General features: G+C 38.8%; 1 protein-coding gene and 7 non-coding genes across 11 annotated transcripts in view; all 8 read left to right on the plus strand.

Annotated features, from left to right (window-relative positions):
* The window catches only part of micu3a (mitochondrial calcium uptake family, member 3a), a 28,556-nt gene extending 22,385 nt beyond the window's left edge, over positions 1-6,171 (plus strand). For 2 of the 4 annotated variants that reach the window (XM_041036137.1, XM_041036140.1), the window contains 5 exons: positions 2,054-2,148; positions 2,291-2,462; positions 3,786-3,894; positions 4,041-4,198; positions 6,054-6,171. In XM_041036137.1, coding sequence (XP_040892071.1) covers positions 2,054-2,148; positions 2,291-2,462; positions 3,786-3,894; positions 4,041-4,198; positions 6,054-6,152 — 633 coding nt within the window. In that variant the 3' untranslated portion in view covers positions 6,153-6,171. Of the gene's footprint in view, positions 1-2,053; positions 2,149-2,290; positions 2,463-3,785; positions 3,895-4,040; positions 4,199-5,419; positions 5,489-6,050 lie in introns of those variants that run through there. The other 2 variants (XM_041036138.1, XM_041036139.1) reach the window with 2 other exon arrangements.
* Positions 6,172-8,695: 2,524 nt separating this feature from the next.
* LOC121181417 lies at positions 8,696-8,911 on the plus strand. Its single transcript, XR_005894010.1, has one exon. It is a non-coding gene; the product is annotated as a small nucleolar RNA U3 (small nucleolar RNA).
* Positions 8,912-9,925: 1,014 nt separating this feature from the next.
* On the plus strand, positions 9,926-10,141 carry LOC121181441. Its single transcript, XR_005894032.1, has one exon. It is a non-coding gene; the product is annotated as a small nucleolar RNA U3 (small nucleolar RNA).
* An 850-nt stretch (positions 10,142-10,991) lies between these two features.
* LOC121181421 lies at positions 10,992-11,207 on the plus strand. The gene has a single exon (XR_005894014.1). It is a non-coding gene; the product is annotated as a small nucleolar RNA U3 (small nucleolar RNA).
* Positions 11,208-12,051: 844 nt separating this feature from the next.
* On the plus strand, positions 12,052-12,267 carry LOC121181418. The gene has a single exon (XR_005894011.1). It is a non-coding gene; the product is annotated as a small nucleolar RNA U3 (small nucleolar RNA).
* A 963-nt stretch (positions 12,268-13,230) lies between these two features.
* LOC121181429 lies at positions 13,231-13,446 on the plus strand. Its single transcript, XR_005894021.1, has one exon. It is a non-coding gene; the product is annotated as a small nucleolar RNA U3 (small nucleolar RNA).
* A 768-nt stretch (positions 13,447-14,214) lies between these two features.
* LOC121181420 lies at positions 14,215-14,430 on the plus strand. Its single transcript, XR_005894013.1, has one exon. It is a non-coding gene; the product is annotated as a small nucleolar RNA U3 (small nucleolar RNA).
* A 768-nt stretch (positions 14,431-15,198) lies between these two features.
* On the plus strand, positions 15,199-15,414 carry LOC121181444. The gene has a single exon (XR_005894035.1). It is a non-coding gene; the product is annotated as a small nucleolar RNA U3 (small nucleolar RNA).
* The last annotated feature ends 761 nt before the right edge of the window (positions 15,415-16,175 follow it).

Below are 16,175 nucleotides of genomic sequence, written 5' to 3' on the forward strand. Positions count from 1 at the left end.
TTTGTCCCTAATCAAAGACCAGACTGCAAAGTGAATCAGAAACAGACCGAACCCTAGGTGGTGGTCCGAAAACAGAGTTTACTTTTAATGTTTGTTTCCCAGGCAACATTTTTATGCTGTGAGTTACCAATCTGCATCCATTACAGCAAGAAGATTATTATTTGGAATTTAACAACAACAATAATATACTTTACATTTTAGAGACTAGTGGAGGTTTGGACATCTTAACACAGCCATTATCCTTTTATATCTGTTTCTCCATGATAATACATTAAAAAAAATAATATATATAAATTTGTAACCTTCATATCTTTGGAATTTTAAATTGAATTTTACACAGTGCTTACTTCTCATCCCGATCAGCATACAAAGTTTTCGCTCAATTATTGTCCCTGCAACTCTTGTCATATTTGTTTGCTCATTTCTGATAGAAATGACACTGTATTACACCGAACAGAGAAGAACTACAACATCTTTTTTTTTTCTTTTGTAAACCTGTGTTATCTTGTTTGACATTTTCTTCTTGTCCCACATCGGACTTTAGGATTTTACCCTTGAGGTAGAACCACGAATGGCATCATGGCGATTGATGATAATTATGATGATGCTGATGGAAATGGCATAAATGCTCTTACTCCTTAGAAGGACATGAGATTTCTCCCGATCTGATGTCTGCATATTCCTCTCCGCATGGCCATGGACTGGACAGGGGGGGTTGGCTGGGTGGGGCATGGCAGGGAGAGGGAAAAAGATGAGCTTTTGAAGTCTTCTATTTCTGCCCTGACGCTGGCTGACTTTTTCCTGGAAGTGCTCAAAGGCACAGTCACCTTTTTCTGAGATAGACATATTAGCGAGCACAAACACAGGCAAACAGTGAAATACACACTTTCACTCAAAGTCTCGCAAAATGTACCCATGTCACCCTGTTTTTGTAAAGGATTAAGAAAGTGTTAACCTACAGATTATAGCATGAGCAAAAAGTATAAACAGGATAAATCCTGAAGAATGGGTCTCAAACAACCAGGATCATTGAGTGAACACGCAATCGCAAAAACTGCAAGGAAGATAGAAGGATATGTAAACACGCAGTATAGAGAAAAAAAAGCAAACAGCGCAAAAGTTGTACAGTTTCACTCGTGGTTGTCATCAGATGACGGAAAAAGGTGGAATCAGCTCACAATCTGCATCTGTGCTTTTGCTGTTTATGATTTGGGGTTCTGTTCAGGTGTGTCGATGTGGCATTTGCAGAGAAATGCATGGGATGTGGTGGCTTTAATGTGTCTGTGTATGTCTGCCAGCTTAGTGTTATGTATTTGTCTCAGCCTTAGTTGTTCCTCCACACGTCTTCTTTCCCTCTTCTCTCTTTCTCTCGCCTCTCCTGTTGCTCTCTATTTAATAAGCTCTCTCTGTTTAACACTTCGTCCTTCTTTCTACATCCTTGCTGATCTCGTTCCGTGGCTCAGTGACTATAGGCATGACTGTTTCTCATTGCGTCTCTTGTCTATCTTTATGTGTGCTGCTCCCTGAGCGCTCCTTGTGTCTTCACCAGTCTATTGATGTGTGTTTCATGCCAGTCTAGGCTGCATGGTGAAAGCTTAGCTCCATACCTTTCATTTCATTACTTTGCTTTGAAAAAACAGTGTTGAGGTTGATCTTGACTGTTGACAGAAACCTTTCTGTCCGCTTTACCTCTTTTACCTCTCCTTTCATTTCGGCACAGAATTAATTTTACTGAAATTGATACTTCTCTCATTTAAGAGGTTGAACTTACAGTAAATGCTATTGTTGCCTAGACTGGTATGTTGAAGTCTGCTGACTGTTTGTCTGAGCTGATTCATTTGATTGACAGTTTGTTGTTGCTCATCCGCTGCACGTTCTGCACATGTGCGGCAGAAACCTGCCTCCTGCTATAGCGTGCCTCCACAGTCGCCATGTTGGATTGATGATGGGCTCATCCCACCCACTGCTTCTCCTCCAATCACAGTGCTTGATGTTTATCGATTAGTGACTCATTGATCCTTTCGGTTATTCCCCCCTCTCTGATGATTCATAGCGCTCAGATGAGAGTATTACGATCGACACCACCCTACTGGTCCATTTCTTTGGGAAGAAAGGAAAGGCAGAACTTACCTTTGATGACTTCTACAGGTACTTAAAAACTACTCAGTGGGCATCATAAAATGAGTACTATGAACAATGTTAACCAAATCCCAAAGATTTATCAAAATCTTTTGATAAATCTTTGATCACAAGCTCCTTCTTCTCCTTTCCCTTCCTGTCTGTTTTTCAGATTTATGGATAACCTGCAGACGGAGGTGTTGGAAATTGAGTTTCTGACCTACTCTAAAGGAATGACCACCATCAGTGAAGAAGACTTTGCCAAAATCCTGCTGCGCTTCACTAATGTGGAGAACATCAGTGCCTACCTGGAGAACGTCCGTCAGTGTATACCTGACGAGAAGGTACAGGACATGCATACGCACGGTTCTTTACTCGCAGAGGAGCACACTAAAAAAAATGTCAATTTACAGTAAGATACAGTGGTGATACAGTTTTCTTTAGATAACACCAGATACCTTTCCTAGCCTTTTATCCACCTGTTCAGTTACTTCTTCCTCCTGCCTTCCAGCCATGTAGAGTGTCGGTAATTTCCCACCACTGTCTCTGCCTGAGGCTGTTGTGGCTCTCCACACTTCAGTGCTCCACTGCTTCGCTTGGCCACACACACACATACACTCACACACATTTGACAGCACTTCCAGCTACATGTGGATGTGAATGTTTGTCTATCTATCTGTCGGTCTGTTGGTCTATCAGTCTGTCTGTCTATCTACACATTGACCTGTAGTCCTTATGCAAACCAACTCTATTTCTGTCCCTCCCTTCTTTCCTTTTCATGCTGTGGAAGAAGCAGGAGGTTGGTCTCTGCCTTGTACAACACACGACCTGCAGTTACAATCTGTCAGTCTGTCTATGCTGCTATTTCTTACGTTGCCATGTTCTTTGTTTGTCCACACACGGGATGGCTAGGTTAAGATACATGGCCAGCTAGTTACTTTTTATTTATCTGTGTATTCTGTGTATTTTAATATGCATCTGTTCATGTCAAACTGCAGAGACTACATGTCCTTGTTTTTTTTTAAATTATGTTTTTTTTTTTTTTTTGAAATGTGTAGTGTTTGTCATTAATCGTCAGTATAATAGGTTTAATCTTGATTCACAGCAAAGAGCATGTGGCGGTTTTGCATTTCAGACTTGAAGTTTTCTCTCATGAGATTTTGTCATTCGTGGTACTGAAAGCACAATATCTTTTTATAAAGGAAATCATCAGGCTTCACTCTCACATCTACAATATACACATCACATGCACTCTGAACAGCCAGACTCGTTTTGAATGGCTTCAGCTCATCACTGTATGCAGCTACCTCTGGTTTATGACACACTGCAAAAAGGCTGCTGTTTAAACCTTTCATTTCATGCACACACAACCTGGCATTAATGACTTCTTAAGTCATTAATAGATCTATTTCATCTATTTCTTTATTTTTTTGTTGTTTTTTTTGTTGGTTAATTTTTCAGATCTTACAGCTGATGTGCCACAAGGAATGTTGTATGCACGTCTGTTGCGGTGACTTTGAATGGCAGTCTACTCTGAAACACTATTATCAGTTTCACGTTCTCCAGAGAACAATGTTTTTGTTAGCACTTCTCCCTCCGGTCATTTTCTGGGCTGGTTAGAATTTTATTGCTTCATGTGTGCGTTTTTTTTTCTTCTGGTGTTTCAGGGAATCACCTTTGATGAGTTCAGGTCCTTTTTCCAGTTTCTCAACAACCTCGAGGACTTTGCCATCGCCATGCAGATGTATAATTTTGCTTCTCGCTCCATTGGACAAGGTATGAAGAGAGCGGTGGGAACTGGTACTGCACGCTCTGACGGTCTCTGCTAACACATAAAGATGTAGTGTTTTTTTTTTCCTTCTATATTGGTGTGCAGTGAGTAGCCAGAGCCCTCAAAAATATTTTACTGTCTCTCCTACCAGATGAGTTTGCGAGAGCAGTGTATGTAGCCACTGGACTGAAGCTGACGCGTCATCTTGTAAACACCATCTTCAAGATTTTTGATGTAGATCACGACGATCAGCTCTCCTACAAGGAGTTCATCGGCATCATGAAGGACCGGCTGCACAGGGGAGCCAGGGTGAGGTCTTGGAAAAGTGCTGTTAGTTTTTGAACTGTTTGCCTTAATAAAATAAAATGCTCGGAGAGTGACGGGAGCGACTAAGGAGGCAACTGTGGTGCAAATATCAGAACTCTACTTGAAAAAGAAGAGACTAAATCACAGCCATTCACAGCAAGGACGACACAACGAAAGTGTTTCTTTAAGTTAAATACAACATCCACCCTTGCTTCACCCATGCTGGACTTCTGTGTCATGGGTTAACACATTTTAAAAAAATATTTTTTGAACAGTAACGATTTATCTGAATAGGACAAACCACCAGCATTGCCACAGCAATCTTGCAAGTCGTTTTTATGAAAGGAGCTGTGTCGGTTCAAACCCAGGTGATCCAACTGAGTAACAGGCTATTATAGCCTAGTTTGTAACAACTAGACCACCCTGCTGTTTAAAAGGTTGTTTCCATTTATTGTAAATGGGTTGGTTTTAAAAGAACAAAGGCGATCATTGCCCTTGTGCCACTTGCAAGAGAAGTAATTATAGGAAATGAATGATGTGGCCAAAATGGACATATCACATAAAAAGAACTTTGGAAATACTGAAGGTAACATGTTCACTGGTGTCTGCAAAGACTAGACTAAATAGAATAAAACCAATGTGTTTAAATTACATGTACTGAACACATTTAAGGCTTATAGTGCAATGGCAGGAATGTAAACTGTCCTAAATGACCCAATACTGAAAGGGCTGTGGAGCTTTTCATCGGTTCAAATCTACGTATGGGCCATGTAGGGGCACAGATTGTAGGAAGAGTCTGAGAACAACTTTAGTCAGTTACTTAAAGTGAAATCATGGTGTTGTTCCCGAGGAGGGATACTGCCCTCTAGTGGTGTGTTTTGATGAATTACTACAGATCAGAGCCTTGTTTTCTACAGAGGCGTGACAAATACCTGATATGTCAGATGTAAGCTTTTAATTCGCCTGATTTGCTGCAAACACCACTAACACTGCAAAGCAATAAACCTAGAAATTGTTCTATGGGCTTGGATGCTGTCTTGGCCTCACAGTCTTGGCTTCTTAACAATGTTCTTATTTTCCATCTCTCTCTGCTATGATCCCAACACCCTTTCCTTCTTCTCCATTCCCATCCACACCCCTCCTGTCTCTCTTTTGTCTCTCCTGCATCTTCCCTTCCGTCCTTCCTCTCCTCGTTTTCATGACATCTGTCTGTTGACCTCTCAGGGCTATAAAGCTGTGGCGCGCGCCACCTCTTTTAGATCCTGTCTGAAGAAGGAACTGGCAAGCAGATAAGTATCACCAACAATCAACAACAACAGAAAAAAGTTAGATTAAGTTTGTGAAAGTCATTCATTTTTATTTTATTCTTGTTCTTTATATCTACAGTTTGATTATGTGTAAGTAATAACAGCGGCAGCCACGTTAATACTCTTCACCCTTCCTCCTTCTTTCCTCTTTTTTAACCATTTGACCTAGAATATGACATTAATCAGTAGCACCCTGACCCCACATACCAAAAGCAGCACTTGTCACTTGCACTTGCTGAAAAAAGTCATATTTTCAACATCATGACATAATGTACCAATAGGTTTAGAGAGTTTCAACAGTGGATTCCATGATGTCTTCATGTTGGAGAGTCCGTAGTGTGAAAAAACTCAAAATTACATTTAGAGTATGTTTTAGTTCTGGAAAACTTTTTTCCTCCACTTCAACAATTTCATCGAGAAACAGGATGAGATAAAGAAAATGACTGAAATGTCACTTGTTGTCACTGTAGCTGCAATATAAATCACAGTTAAAAAGACCTATTTCCTGGCTCCCAGCATGACTTTGCCACTGTTTGTTCTGTGCTCACCAGGTGAAGGGCCAACGCTACACCTTCTTCTCCAGCTGTGTTCGCTCTGAGGCTAGAAGACAAATGCACCATCTCTGGAGGAGGTACAAGGAGAAGTCATAGAGGAAGACACTGACAGAAGGCAAAAAACCCCCCCCAAAAAAAAACATGAAGGAAGAAGAAAAAAATGAGTCTGATGATGTAGTAAATCAGACTGCACTCTGACTTTTAAAGTCAGCGCACTGAGTTAGCAACAGTTTGTTTTCAAGGGCAAGTCTCAAAAAGCAGAAATTAAGTCCACAAGCATGACTGCACACAGCTGACTGATGCTCTTTATGTTGACAATAAGTAACAGGACCTGTTGTCTTGATCTGATGCCAGTCATTTCAAGTAGGATTTTCAGTATATAAGACAAAATAGAATTAAAATTGAAGTTCCAAGCATGGCACCTCCACAACAGTTAGTGGGACTTCAACTAATGTTTGTTTTTATTTTGGCTCAATTGATGTTTTAATTAGCTTTCTCATTCAGACCATCCTAAAATGTGAAGTCATTTTACATAACAATATTAAACAGATATAACTAAGCAATTTGTAGCACTTGAAATTCTGCCATCTGAAAAGTATTTTTACTTGATGATTGACATGATTAGTTTAAAACTATAATCTCTGCTTTTTTTAAAGGAACAATAACTTGTTGAACTGCTGCACAACAAACTAACAACTGAAAGAGCACAACAATAATTGAATATCAAAATCAACATGATAACGATTATGTTATCCATGTAAAGGTAATAACAATAATGTAAAATAATATATTAACACTGCAGAACACTAAAATTTAAAAATTAAATGAACATATTTTTAATATATTTTGTCTTTAGATCATTTTAATCATCTCAGTCTTTTTTTTTACTTATTAAATTTGTTTAATCTCATTTAGCCAGTGTAGTTTTTGCTTTTTATAATAAACACTATTGCTACAGTTAGGAATTATATATTATCCTCATATTACCACAGTACTTGGGATGTCTTTGACCTGGATGTCACAGCATAAAACATGAAAGACAAGGGAAGAGTGCTTTTTTTTTTTTTCTTTTGTAGCATATTTAATATTTTATCTGATTGGATCCTTATTGTCTTAAGGTGCCTTCTGTCCATTCCCTTTGTCATCTGAAAAATGTCACATAGCAAATCAGACTTTTCCAGCAATTATTTCATCAGTGTAGCTTTTAACAATAAGCGAACCGCAAAACATGTGCAATGATTACATTATAAGTTCTATGCGTGATTCATGCCACCCAGTCTTTAAGGTTGTATTATATTAATGAATTCTTGAATATAATGTTTGGATGTCTCGGTGTGAAATATGGAATATAATTTGAATATATTGAAATTAAGAAAATATAGATGTGTAAGGACTGGTGAGTCTGTGCCAAGTTATTCAACATAATGTAAACTTGTTGGCATTATGTTTGCAATAAGTCATGTGTTTGTCACATCAGAAATGCTGAATGCATTTTCATGCATGAATAAACTATTTTGGGAAGATGTGCGACATCCCTGGTGTTCACTGAGCATGCGCAGCGAAATCTTTTACACAACGATTTCTTAACTGACGACAGAGGACGCGTTATACTTGAGTTAACACCTGTTAAAACTGAATGTTCCTGCGACATAGAATAAATGTGCTGCAGTCCACCTCCTGCTGCATAGGTAAGCTGGTTTTGTTAGTGCTTGAGCTAATGTGGTATAAGAGGAAGTTAGCTGACACCAAGGACAGATGGAAGCGCATTTGGAGCAAGAAGCACTAACTGGCGGTTAATGAGCAGAGTCTTTTCTTGTGTCATTATTGTAGTTTTATTTATTGTGATGTGCGTTTTCTTTGTTTTGTGATTATTTTATGCTCATTTCTGTGTAGTTTACCGAACTACTTAGGCCTTAAAATTAACACAATCCCACTCGTAACCTTTTCACCTGTCAGATTGTTAACTGATGAAATGCTGCCCTCATGTGTCCTACCAAACCAACCGGTGAAAGCTCGTGCTAAAAAACAGGTCGGACGGTTTTCGACGAATCGAATATACACCACTTCGTTTGTGTATATGTTGTCAACAAAATGTGTAAATTATATCAATAAATGTCAATTTAATTTGTAATATGAGGCGCCTCTGAAAGCCGTCAAAACGAGGCGGACCTGGTCAGCGGTGTAATAAGCGGAACTGTACTCCTTTGAGAGTTTTCTGTCAGGAACATTATAAGCGACGCACCGCTGAGCGTGTGTAGCCCACGAAAAGGCAATTTTAAATACTTTTAATACTTCAAACGTCGCTCTCGTTGTCTTGAATTGTACAAGCTGTCCGCTCGATGATCGAGGTTCTGGCTTTTTAGGACCTTTAAAAAACACACCAACAAAATTAGAAAATACAAACACGTATGTGACTCAATTCGCAAAGCATTGTGGGTTTAATGATATTGAATTCGAACGACAAATTAACGTCTATAACAGCAGTTTAGAGTGATGTTTTTTTTTTTTTTTTTTTTACAGTTATACTGTCTTTACGACTCACTAACAGGAGGTTTTGGTTATTTGTGACAATAGGAAGAAACCCTGAGTGAGAAGCACTGTCCTGTGAATGACCTGCTGTTTTCACCTTCAGTCAAACCAAGACTATACTTTCAGGGATCATTTCTATAGTTTTTGACTTGAGAAATGTGTTTCTAAAGTGTTTGGTCTCGCTACCCACGATGATGAGTCGTGATATTCCCTTCTGAGCGTGAAGCGGACAGAGAATAATGATTCACTTCATATGTTCTCTGTCATTGATGACCGTTCTTTGCTTCCTTGTGGAGCATTGAGGAAGGGAGTATGATCAGAGTGGTAGCCTATTTATGTGAATGATAAATTAAGTAGGTTCTAAAGCTTAGTCCTCAGTTCATGATAAAAAAAACTAGTTTTAGATTTGTAGGAAAGTTCTTTTATTTTGGACAAATTTGAAATTGAAAATGAATGTAATTGCACAGAGGAAATGTGTACACAAGGGAAAAAATGTTTCTAAAAATAAAATCTATTAAAAAAAAAATAGAAAGTTGAGTAAAAGTAAAAATATTGCAACACCTCCCTTAGACTATACATATACTCCAATATAATATAATTTTTAATTACAATATAATTAAGAAAATACGATTGTTTCTGATTATATGTTAAAATCTGAATTTTCTGCAGTAATGTAATTTGAATTGTGTAGCCTCCATTATACTGTTAAGTGTGTAGATTTTAGTATTCACAAGAACCAGTCTTTGTGTTTTCCTACCAGTTAAACATTGCTTAAAGCAGCAGGTATTATAGAAACCACACAGGCTGAAACAGGGTGATGAAAATCAAATTCATGTCCAAACGAAAGACTCCTCTGTTCATGTAGCATTCTCAAAAACAACTTGATGTCTAATGATGGTTATAAAATAGATCAGTTGAAACAAATGAGAAAAAGACCCAGTTGTACAGTGTCTTGAACGTACACTGGGACTTTAACACAGCCTGTTGTACGTCTTTCGGTCAGTGAGAAATGAGCTTTTTGTCTTTCACCTCTGACTAAATGTAGTCAGAGTAACTCTTTGTAACTTTAGCAACTTTGTGACTTACTTACTTAACAACGTTTAGACAATCTTTTTCTTTATTTCAGTACAGCTTCTCTCTCCTGTCTGTGAGCTCTCGGTATGACAGCTGCTCTGTCACAGTCATGCTGTGATTGGCTGTGCTGTGCTGTGTTATTTACATAAACCCACATAACTGGATGAGGTGCAGCAACTGGTGGAGCTTGTTGAGGCTGCAGAAGAAACCCTGGGTGAGAAGCACTGTCCTGTGAATGACATGCTGCTTTCACCCTCAGTCAAACCAAGACTATACTTTCAGGGATCATTTCTATAGTTTCTGACTTGAGAAATGTGTTTCTAAAGTGTTTGGTCTCGCTACCCACGATGATGAGTCGTGATATTCCCTTTTGAGCGTGAAGCGGACAGAGAATAATGATTCACTTTATATGTTCTCTGTCATTGATGATTGTTCTTTGCTTCCTTGTGGAGCATTGAGGAAGGGAGTATGATCAGAGTGGTAGTGTTTATTGTCAAAAAACAAGTTACACAGTCAGCAGCAGTTTTCTCAGTAATAAAACATGTTAATCAGCCACACTAAAGACAAGCTGAAGTGGTTTTTAGAGCTTTAGCAGGTGTTTCAGTGTCTGTCTGTGGACAGGTTTTGTAACATACAGTTACCAAGCTTTAACAACTCTGAAGAGTTGAGGGACAGGTCAGAGCATCAACTGCTGACAGGCGTCACCACTGGTGTGGTCCCATCACAAGATGTTCTCTAGTTGTTCTCAAATGAATTTCCAAGCTTCTCACATTGAAGTAAGTGATTTTCCAAAAAGCTGGCAGGTATAAAACATAGTGATTGGCATCATGTGGCCTGTTCTGTGCTGTCATGTACATTTTAGTCTTTACAAGAAACTGCCTTTATAGAGTCAAAGTCATGACGTCACCTCCAGGCTAGCCTGTGTAACACAGTGAATCTGTCATTTGACATTTCTTCCTCAGTCTTTCTGACAGAATGAAGCATCTTCCTGGGGGTTACCACTGCAGCAGCTGCTAGAAGAAAGTGAAACCTTTGTGTCTTTAACAAAGTTAAACAGTTACTTTGTTAGCACAGAAGAAACTACACGCGTGGGCACTTACTTCAGTCATTTCCAGTTTGACTAAATGGTGTCAGTACAACTTTCTAAACTTTGAGCAATTTGCAGAAATGTTTTCCTTATCATCATTTCATTTGACTTTCCTCCAGTCTGTGTGCTCTGTGTATCACAGCTGTACAATCAGAGGCACGTAATGATTGTCTTCTCTACGTCTCAACCCTGAGTGAGAAGCACTGTCCTGTGAATGACATGCTGCTTTCAGCCTCAGTCAAACCAAGACTATACTTTCAGGGATCATTTCTATAGTTTCTGACTTGAGAAATGTGTTTCTAAAGTGTTTGGTCTCGCTACCCACGATGATGAGTCGTGATATTCCCTCCTGAGTGTGAAGTGGACAGAGAATAATGATTCACTTCATATGTTCTCTGTCATTGATGATTGTTCTTTGCTTCCTTGTGGAGCATTGAGGAAGGGAGTATGATCAGAGTGGTAGTATTTGTTGTCAAAAAATAAGTTTCACAGTCAGCAGCAGTTTTCTCAGTAATAACACATGTTAATCAGCCACACTAAAGATGAGCAGAGATGGATTTTAGAGCTTTAGCAGGTGTTTCAGTGTTTGTCTGCAGACAGATTTTGTAACAGCAATAGTGTCATAATATTGCAACATACAGTTACCAAGCTTTAACAACTCTGAAGAGTTGAAGGACAGGTCAGAGCATCAACTGCTGACAGGCGTCACCACTGGTGTGGTCCCATCACAAGATGTTCTCTAGTTGTTCTCAAATTAATTTCCAATCTTCTCACATTGAAGTAAGTGATTTTCCAAAAAGCTGGCAGGTATAAAACATAGTGATTGGCATCATGTGGCCTGTTCTGTGCTGTCATGTACATTTTAGTCTTTACAAGAAACTGCCTTTATAGAGTCAAAGTCATGACGTCACCTCCAGGCTAGCCTGTGTAACACAGTGAATCTGTCATTTGACATTTCTTCCTCAGTCTTTCTGACAGAATGAAGCATCTTCCTGGGGGTTACCACTGCAGCAGCTGCTAGAAGAAAGTGAAACCTTTGTATAATATATATGTGTACACGCGTGGGCACTTACTTCAGTCATTTCCAGTTTGACTAAATGGTGTCAGTACAACTTTCTAAACTTTGAGCAATTTGCAGAAACTTTTTCCTTATCATCATTTCATTTGACTTTCCTCCAGTCTGTGTGCTCTGTGTATCACAGCTGTACAATCAGAGGCACGTAATGATTGGCTTCTCTACGTCTCAACCCTGAGTGAGAAGCACTGTCCTGTGAATGACATGCTGCTTTCACCCTCAGTCAAACCAAGACTATACTTTCAGGGATCATTTCTATAGTTTCTGACTTGAGAAATGTGTTTCTAAAGTGTTTGGTCTCGCTACCCACGATGATGAGTTGTGATATTCCCTTCTGAGCGTGAAGTGGACAGAGAATATTGATTCACTTCATATGTTCTCTGTCATCGGTGATTGTTCTTTGCTTCTATGTGGAGCACTGAGGAAGGGAGTATGATCTGAGTGGCAGTATTTTTCTGTGAAAATGAGAAAGATCTGAGCATTAAGGCTTGGAAACAATTCCATAAATTATAAGATAAGATAATACTTTATTGAACCCAGAGGGAAATTTAGTTGTTACAGTGGCATAAACATAAATAACACGAGTTTTCACAAGAAAGTAGAGAAATATAAAGTAACAAATAAGCTTAGAAAAATAAATATAGAATATACAGAATAACCACAAGCAACTAGAAAAAAAAGATATAAAGTAAGTAACAAATAAGCTAAAAAAAAAAAGCTAAAATATAGACTATACAGAATAACCATAAAAAGAAATGAAATGCACAGCGGTGTTATTATGTCCTACATCACTGTTGGTTTTGCTGCTTGATCTAAAAAGTGCTTTACTATTTTTGTATATATTAAAACATGGATGTGATTGTTGGACAGGCTGAAACAGGGTGATGAAAATCAAATTCATGTCCAAACGAAAGACTCCTCGGTTCATGTAGCATTCTCAAAAACAACTAGATGTCTAATGATGGTTATAAAATAGATCAGTTGAAACAAATGAGAAAAAGACCCAGTTGTACAGTGTCTTGAACGTACACTGGGACTTTAACACAGCCTGTTGTACGTCTTTCAGTCAGTGAGAGACATGAGCTTTTTGTCTTTCACCTCTGACTAAATGTAGTCAGAGTAACTCTTTGTAACTTTAGCAGCTTTGTGACTTACTTACTTAACAACATTTAGACGATCCTTTTCTTTATTTCAGTACAGCTTCTCCCTCCTGTCTGTGAGCTCTCGGTATGACAGCTGCTCTGTCACAGTCATGCTGTGATTGGCTGTGCTGTGCTGTGTTATTTACATAAACCCACATAACTGGATGAGGCGCAGCAACTGGTGGAGCTTGTTGAGGCTGCAGAAGAAACTCTGAGTGAGAAGCACTGTCCTGTGAATGACATGCTGCTTTCACCCTCACTCAAACCAAGACTATACTTTCAGGGATCATTTCTATAGTTTCTGACTTGAGAAATGTGTTTCTAAAGTGTTTGGTCTCGCTACCCACGATGATGAGTCGTGATATTCCCTTCTGAGTGTGAAGTGGACAGAGAATAATGATTTACTTCATATGTTCTTTGTCATTGATGATTGTTCTTTGCTTCCTTGTGGAGCATTGAGGAAGGGAGTATGATCAGAGTGGTAATGTTTGTTGTCAAAAAATAAGTTTTGTAGTCAGCAGCAGTTTTCTCAACAGTGAAACATGTTAATCAGACACACTAAAGATAAGCAGAGATGGTTTTTAGAGCTTTAGCAGGTGTTTCAGTGTTTGTCTGCAGACAGATTTTGTAACAGCAATAGTGTCATAATATTGCAACATACAGTTACCAAGCTTTAACAACTCTGAAGAGTTGAGGGACAGGTCAGAGCATCAACTGCTGACAGGCGTCACCACTGGTGTGGTCCCATCACAAGATGTTCTCTAGTTGTTCTCAAATTAATTTCCAAGCTTCTCACATTGAAGTAAGTGATTTTCCAAAAAGCTGGCAGGTATAAAACATAGTGATTGGCATCATGTGGCCTGTTCTGTGCTGTCATGTACATTTTAGTCTTTACAAGAAACTGCCTTTATAGAGTCAAAGTCATGACGTCACCTCCAGGCTAGCCTGTGTAACACAGTGAATCTGTCATTTGACATTTCTTCCTCAGTCTTTCTGACAGAATGAAGCATCTTCCTGGGGGTTACCACTGCAGCAGCTGCTAGAAGAAAGTGAAACAACTTTCTAAACTTTGAGCAATTTGCAGAAATGTTTTCCTTATCATCATTTCATTTGACTTTCCTCCAGTCTGTGTGCTCTGTGTATCACAGCTGTACAATCAGAGGCACGTAATGATTGTCTTCTCTACGTCTCAACCCTGAGTGAGAAGCACTGTCCTGTGAATGACATGCTGCTTTCACCCTCAGTCAAACCAAGACTATACTTTCAGGGATCATTTCTATAGTTTCTGACTTGAGAAATGTGTTTCTAAAGTGTTTGGTCTCGCTACCCACGATGATGAGTCGTGATATTCCCTTCTGAGTGTGAAGTGGACAGAGAATAATGATTTACTTCATATGTTCTTTGTCATTGATGATTGTTCTTTGCTTCCTTGTGGAACATTGAGGAAGGGAGTATGATCAGAGTGGTAATGTTTGTTGTCAAAAAATAAGTTTTGTAGTCAGCAGCAGTTTTCTCAACAGTGAAACATGTTAATCAGACAGACTAAAGATAAGCAGAGATGGTTTTTAGAGCTTTAGCAGGTGTTTCAGTGTTTGTCTGCAGACAGATTTTGTAACAGCAATAGTGTCATAATATTGCAACATACAGTTACCAAGCTTTAACAACTCTGAAGAGTTGAGGGACAGGTCAGAGCATCAACTGCTGACAGGCGTCACCACTGGTGTGGTCCCATCACAAGATGTTCTCTAGTTGTTCTCAAATTAATTTCCAAGCTTCTCACATTGAAGTAAGTGATTTTCCAAAAAGCTGGCAGGTATAAAACATAGTGATTGGCATCATGTGGCCTGTTCTGTGCTGTCATGTACATTTTAGTCTTTACAAGAAACTGCCTTTATAGAGTCAAAGTCATGACGTCACCTCCAGGCTAGCCTGTGTAACACAGTGAATCTGTCATTTGACATTTCTTCCTCAGTCTTTCTGACAGAATGAAGCATCTTCCTGGGGGTTACCACTGCAGCAGCTGCTAGAAGAAAGTGAAACAACTTTCTAAACTTTGAGCAATTTGCAGAAATGTTTTCCTTATCATCATTTCATTTGACTTTCCTCCAGTCTGTGTGCTCTGTGTATCACAGCTGTACAATCAGAGGCACGTAATGATTGGCTTCTCTACGTCTCAACCCTGAGTGAGAAGCACTGTCCTGTGAATGACATGCTGCTTTCACCCTCAGTCAAACCAAGACTATACTTTCAGGGATCATTTCTATAGTTTCTGACTTGAGAAATGTGTTTCTAAAGTGTTTGGTCTCGCTACCCACGATGATGAGTTGTGATATTCCCTTCTGAGCGTGAAGTGGACAGAGAATATTGATTCACTTCATATGTTCTCTGTCATTGGTGATTGTTCTTTGCTTCTATGTGGAGCACTGAGGAAGGGAGTATGATCTGAGTGGCAGTATTTTTCTGTGAAAATGAGAAAGATCTGAGCATTAAGGCTTGGAAACAATTCCATAAATTATAAGATAAGATAATACTTTATTGAACCCAGAGGGAAATTTAGTTGTTACAGTGGCATAAACATAAATAACACGAGTTTTCACAAGAAAGTAGAGAAATATAAAGTAACAAATAAGCTTAGAAAAATAAATATAGAATATACAGAATAACCACAAGCAACTAGAAAAAAAAGATATAAAGTAAGTAACAAATAAGCTAAAAAAAAAAAGCTAAAATATAGACTATACAGAATAACCATAAAAAGAAATGAAATGCACAGCGGTGTTATTATGTCCTACATCACTGTTGGTTTTGCTGCTTGATCTAAAAAGTGCTTTACTATTTTTGTATATATTAAAACATGGATGTGATTGTTGGACAGGCTGAAACAGGGTGATGAAAATCAAATTCATGTCCAAACGAAAGACTCCTCGGTTCATGTAGCATTCTCAAAAACAACTAGATGTCTAATGATGGTTATAAAATAGATCAGTTGAAACAAATGAGAAAAAGACCCAGTTGTACAGTGTCTTGAACGTACACTGGGACTTTAACACAGCCTGTTGTACGTCTTTCAGTCAGTGAGAGACATGAGCTTTTTGTCTTTCACCTCTGACTAAATGTAGTCAGAGTAACTCTTTGTAACTTTAGCAGCTTTGTGACTTACTTACTTAACAACGTTTAGACGATCCTTTTCTTTATTTCAGTACAGCTTCTCC

Source organism: Toxotes jaculatrix, chromosome 4 (assembly GCF_017976425.1).
Source record: "Toxotes jaculatrix isolate fToxJac2 chromosome 4, fToxJac2.pri, whole genome shotgun sequence".
Classification (NCBI taxonomy): domain Eukaryota; kingdom Metazoa; phylum Chordata; class Actinopteri; family Toxotidae; genus Toxotes; species Toxotes jaculatrix.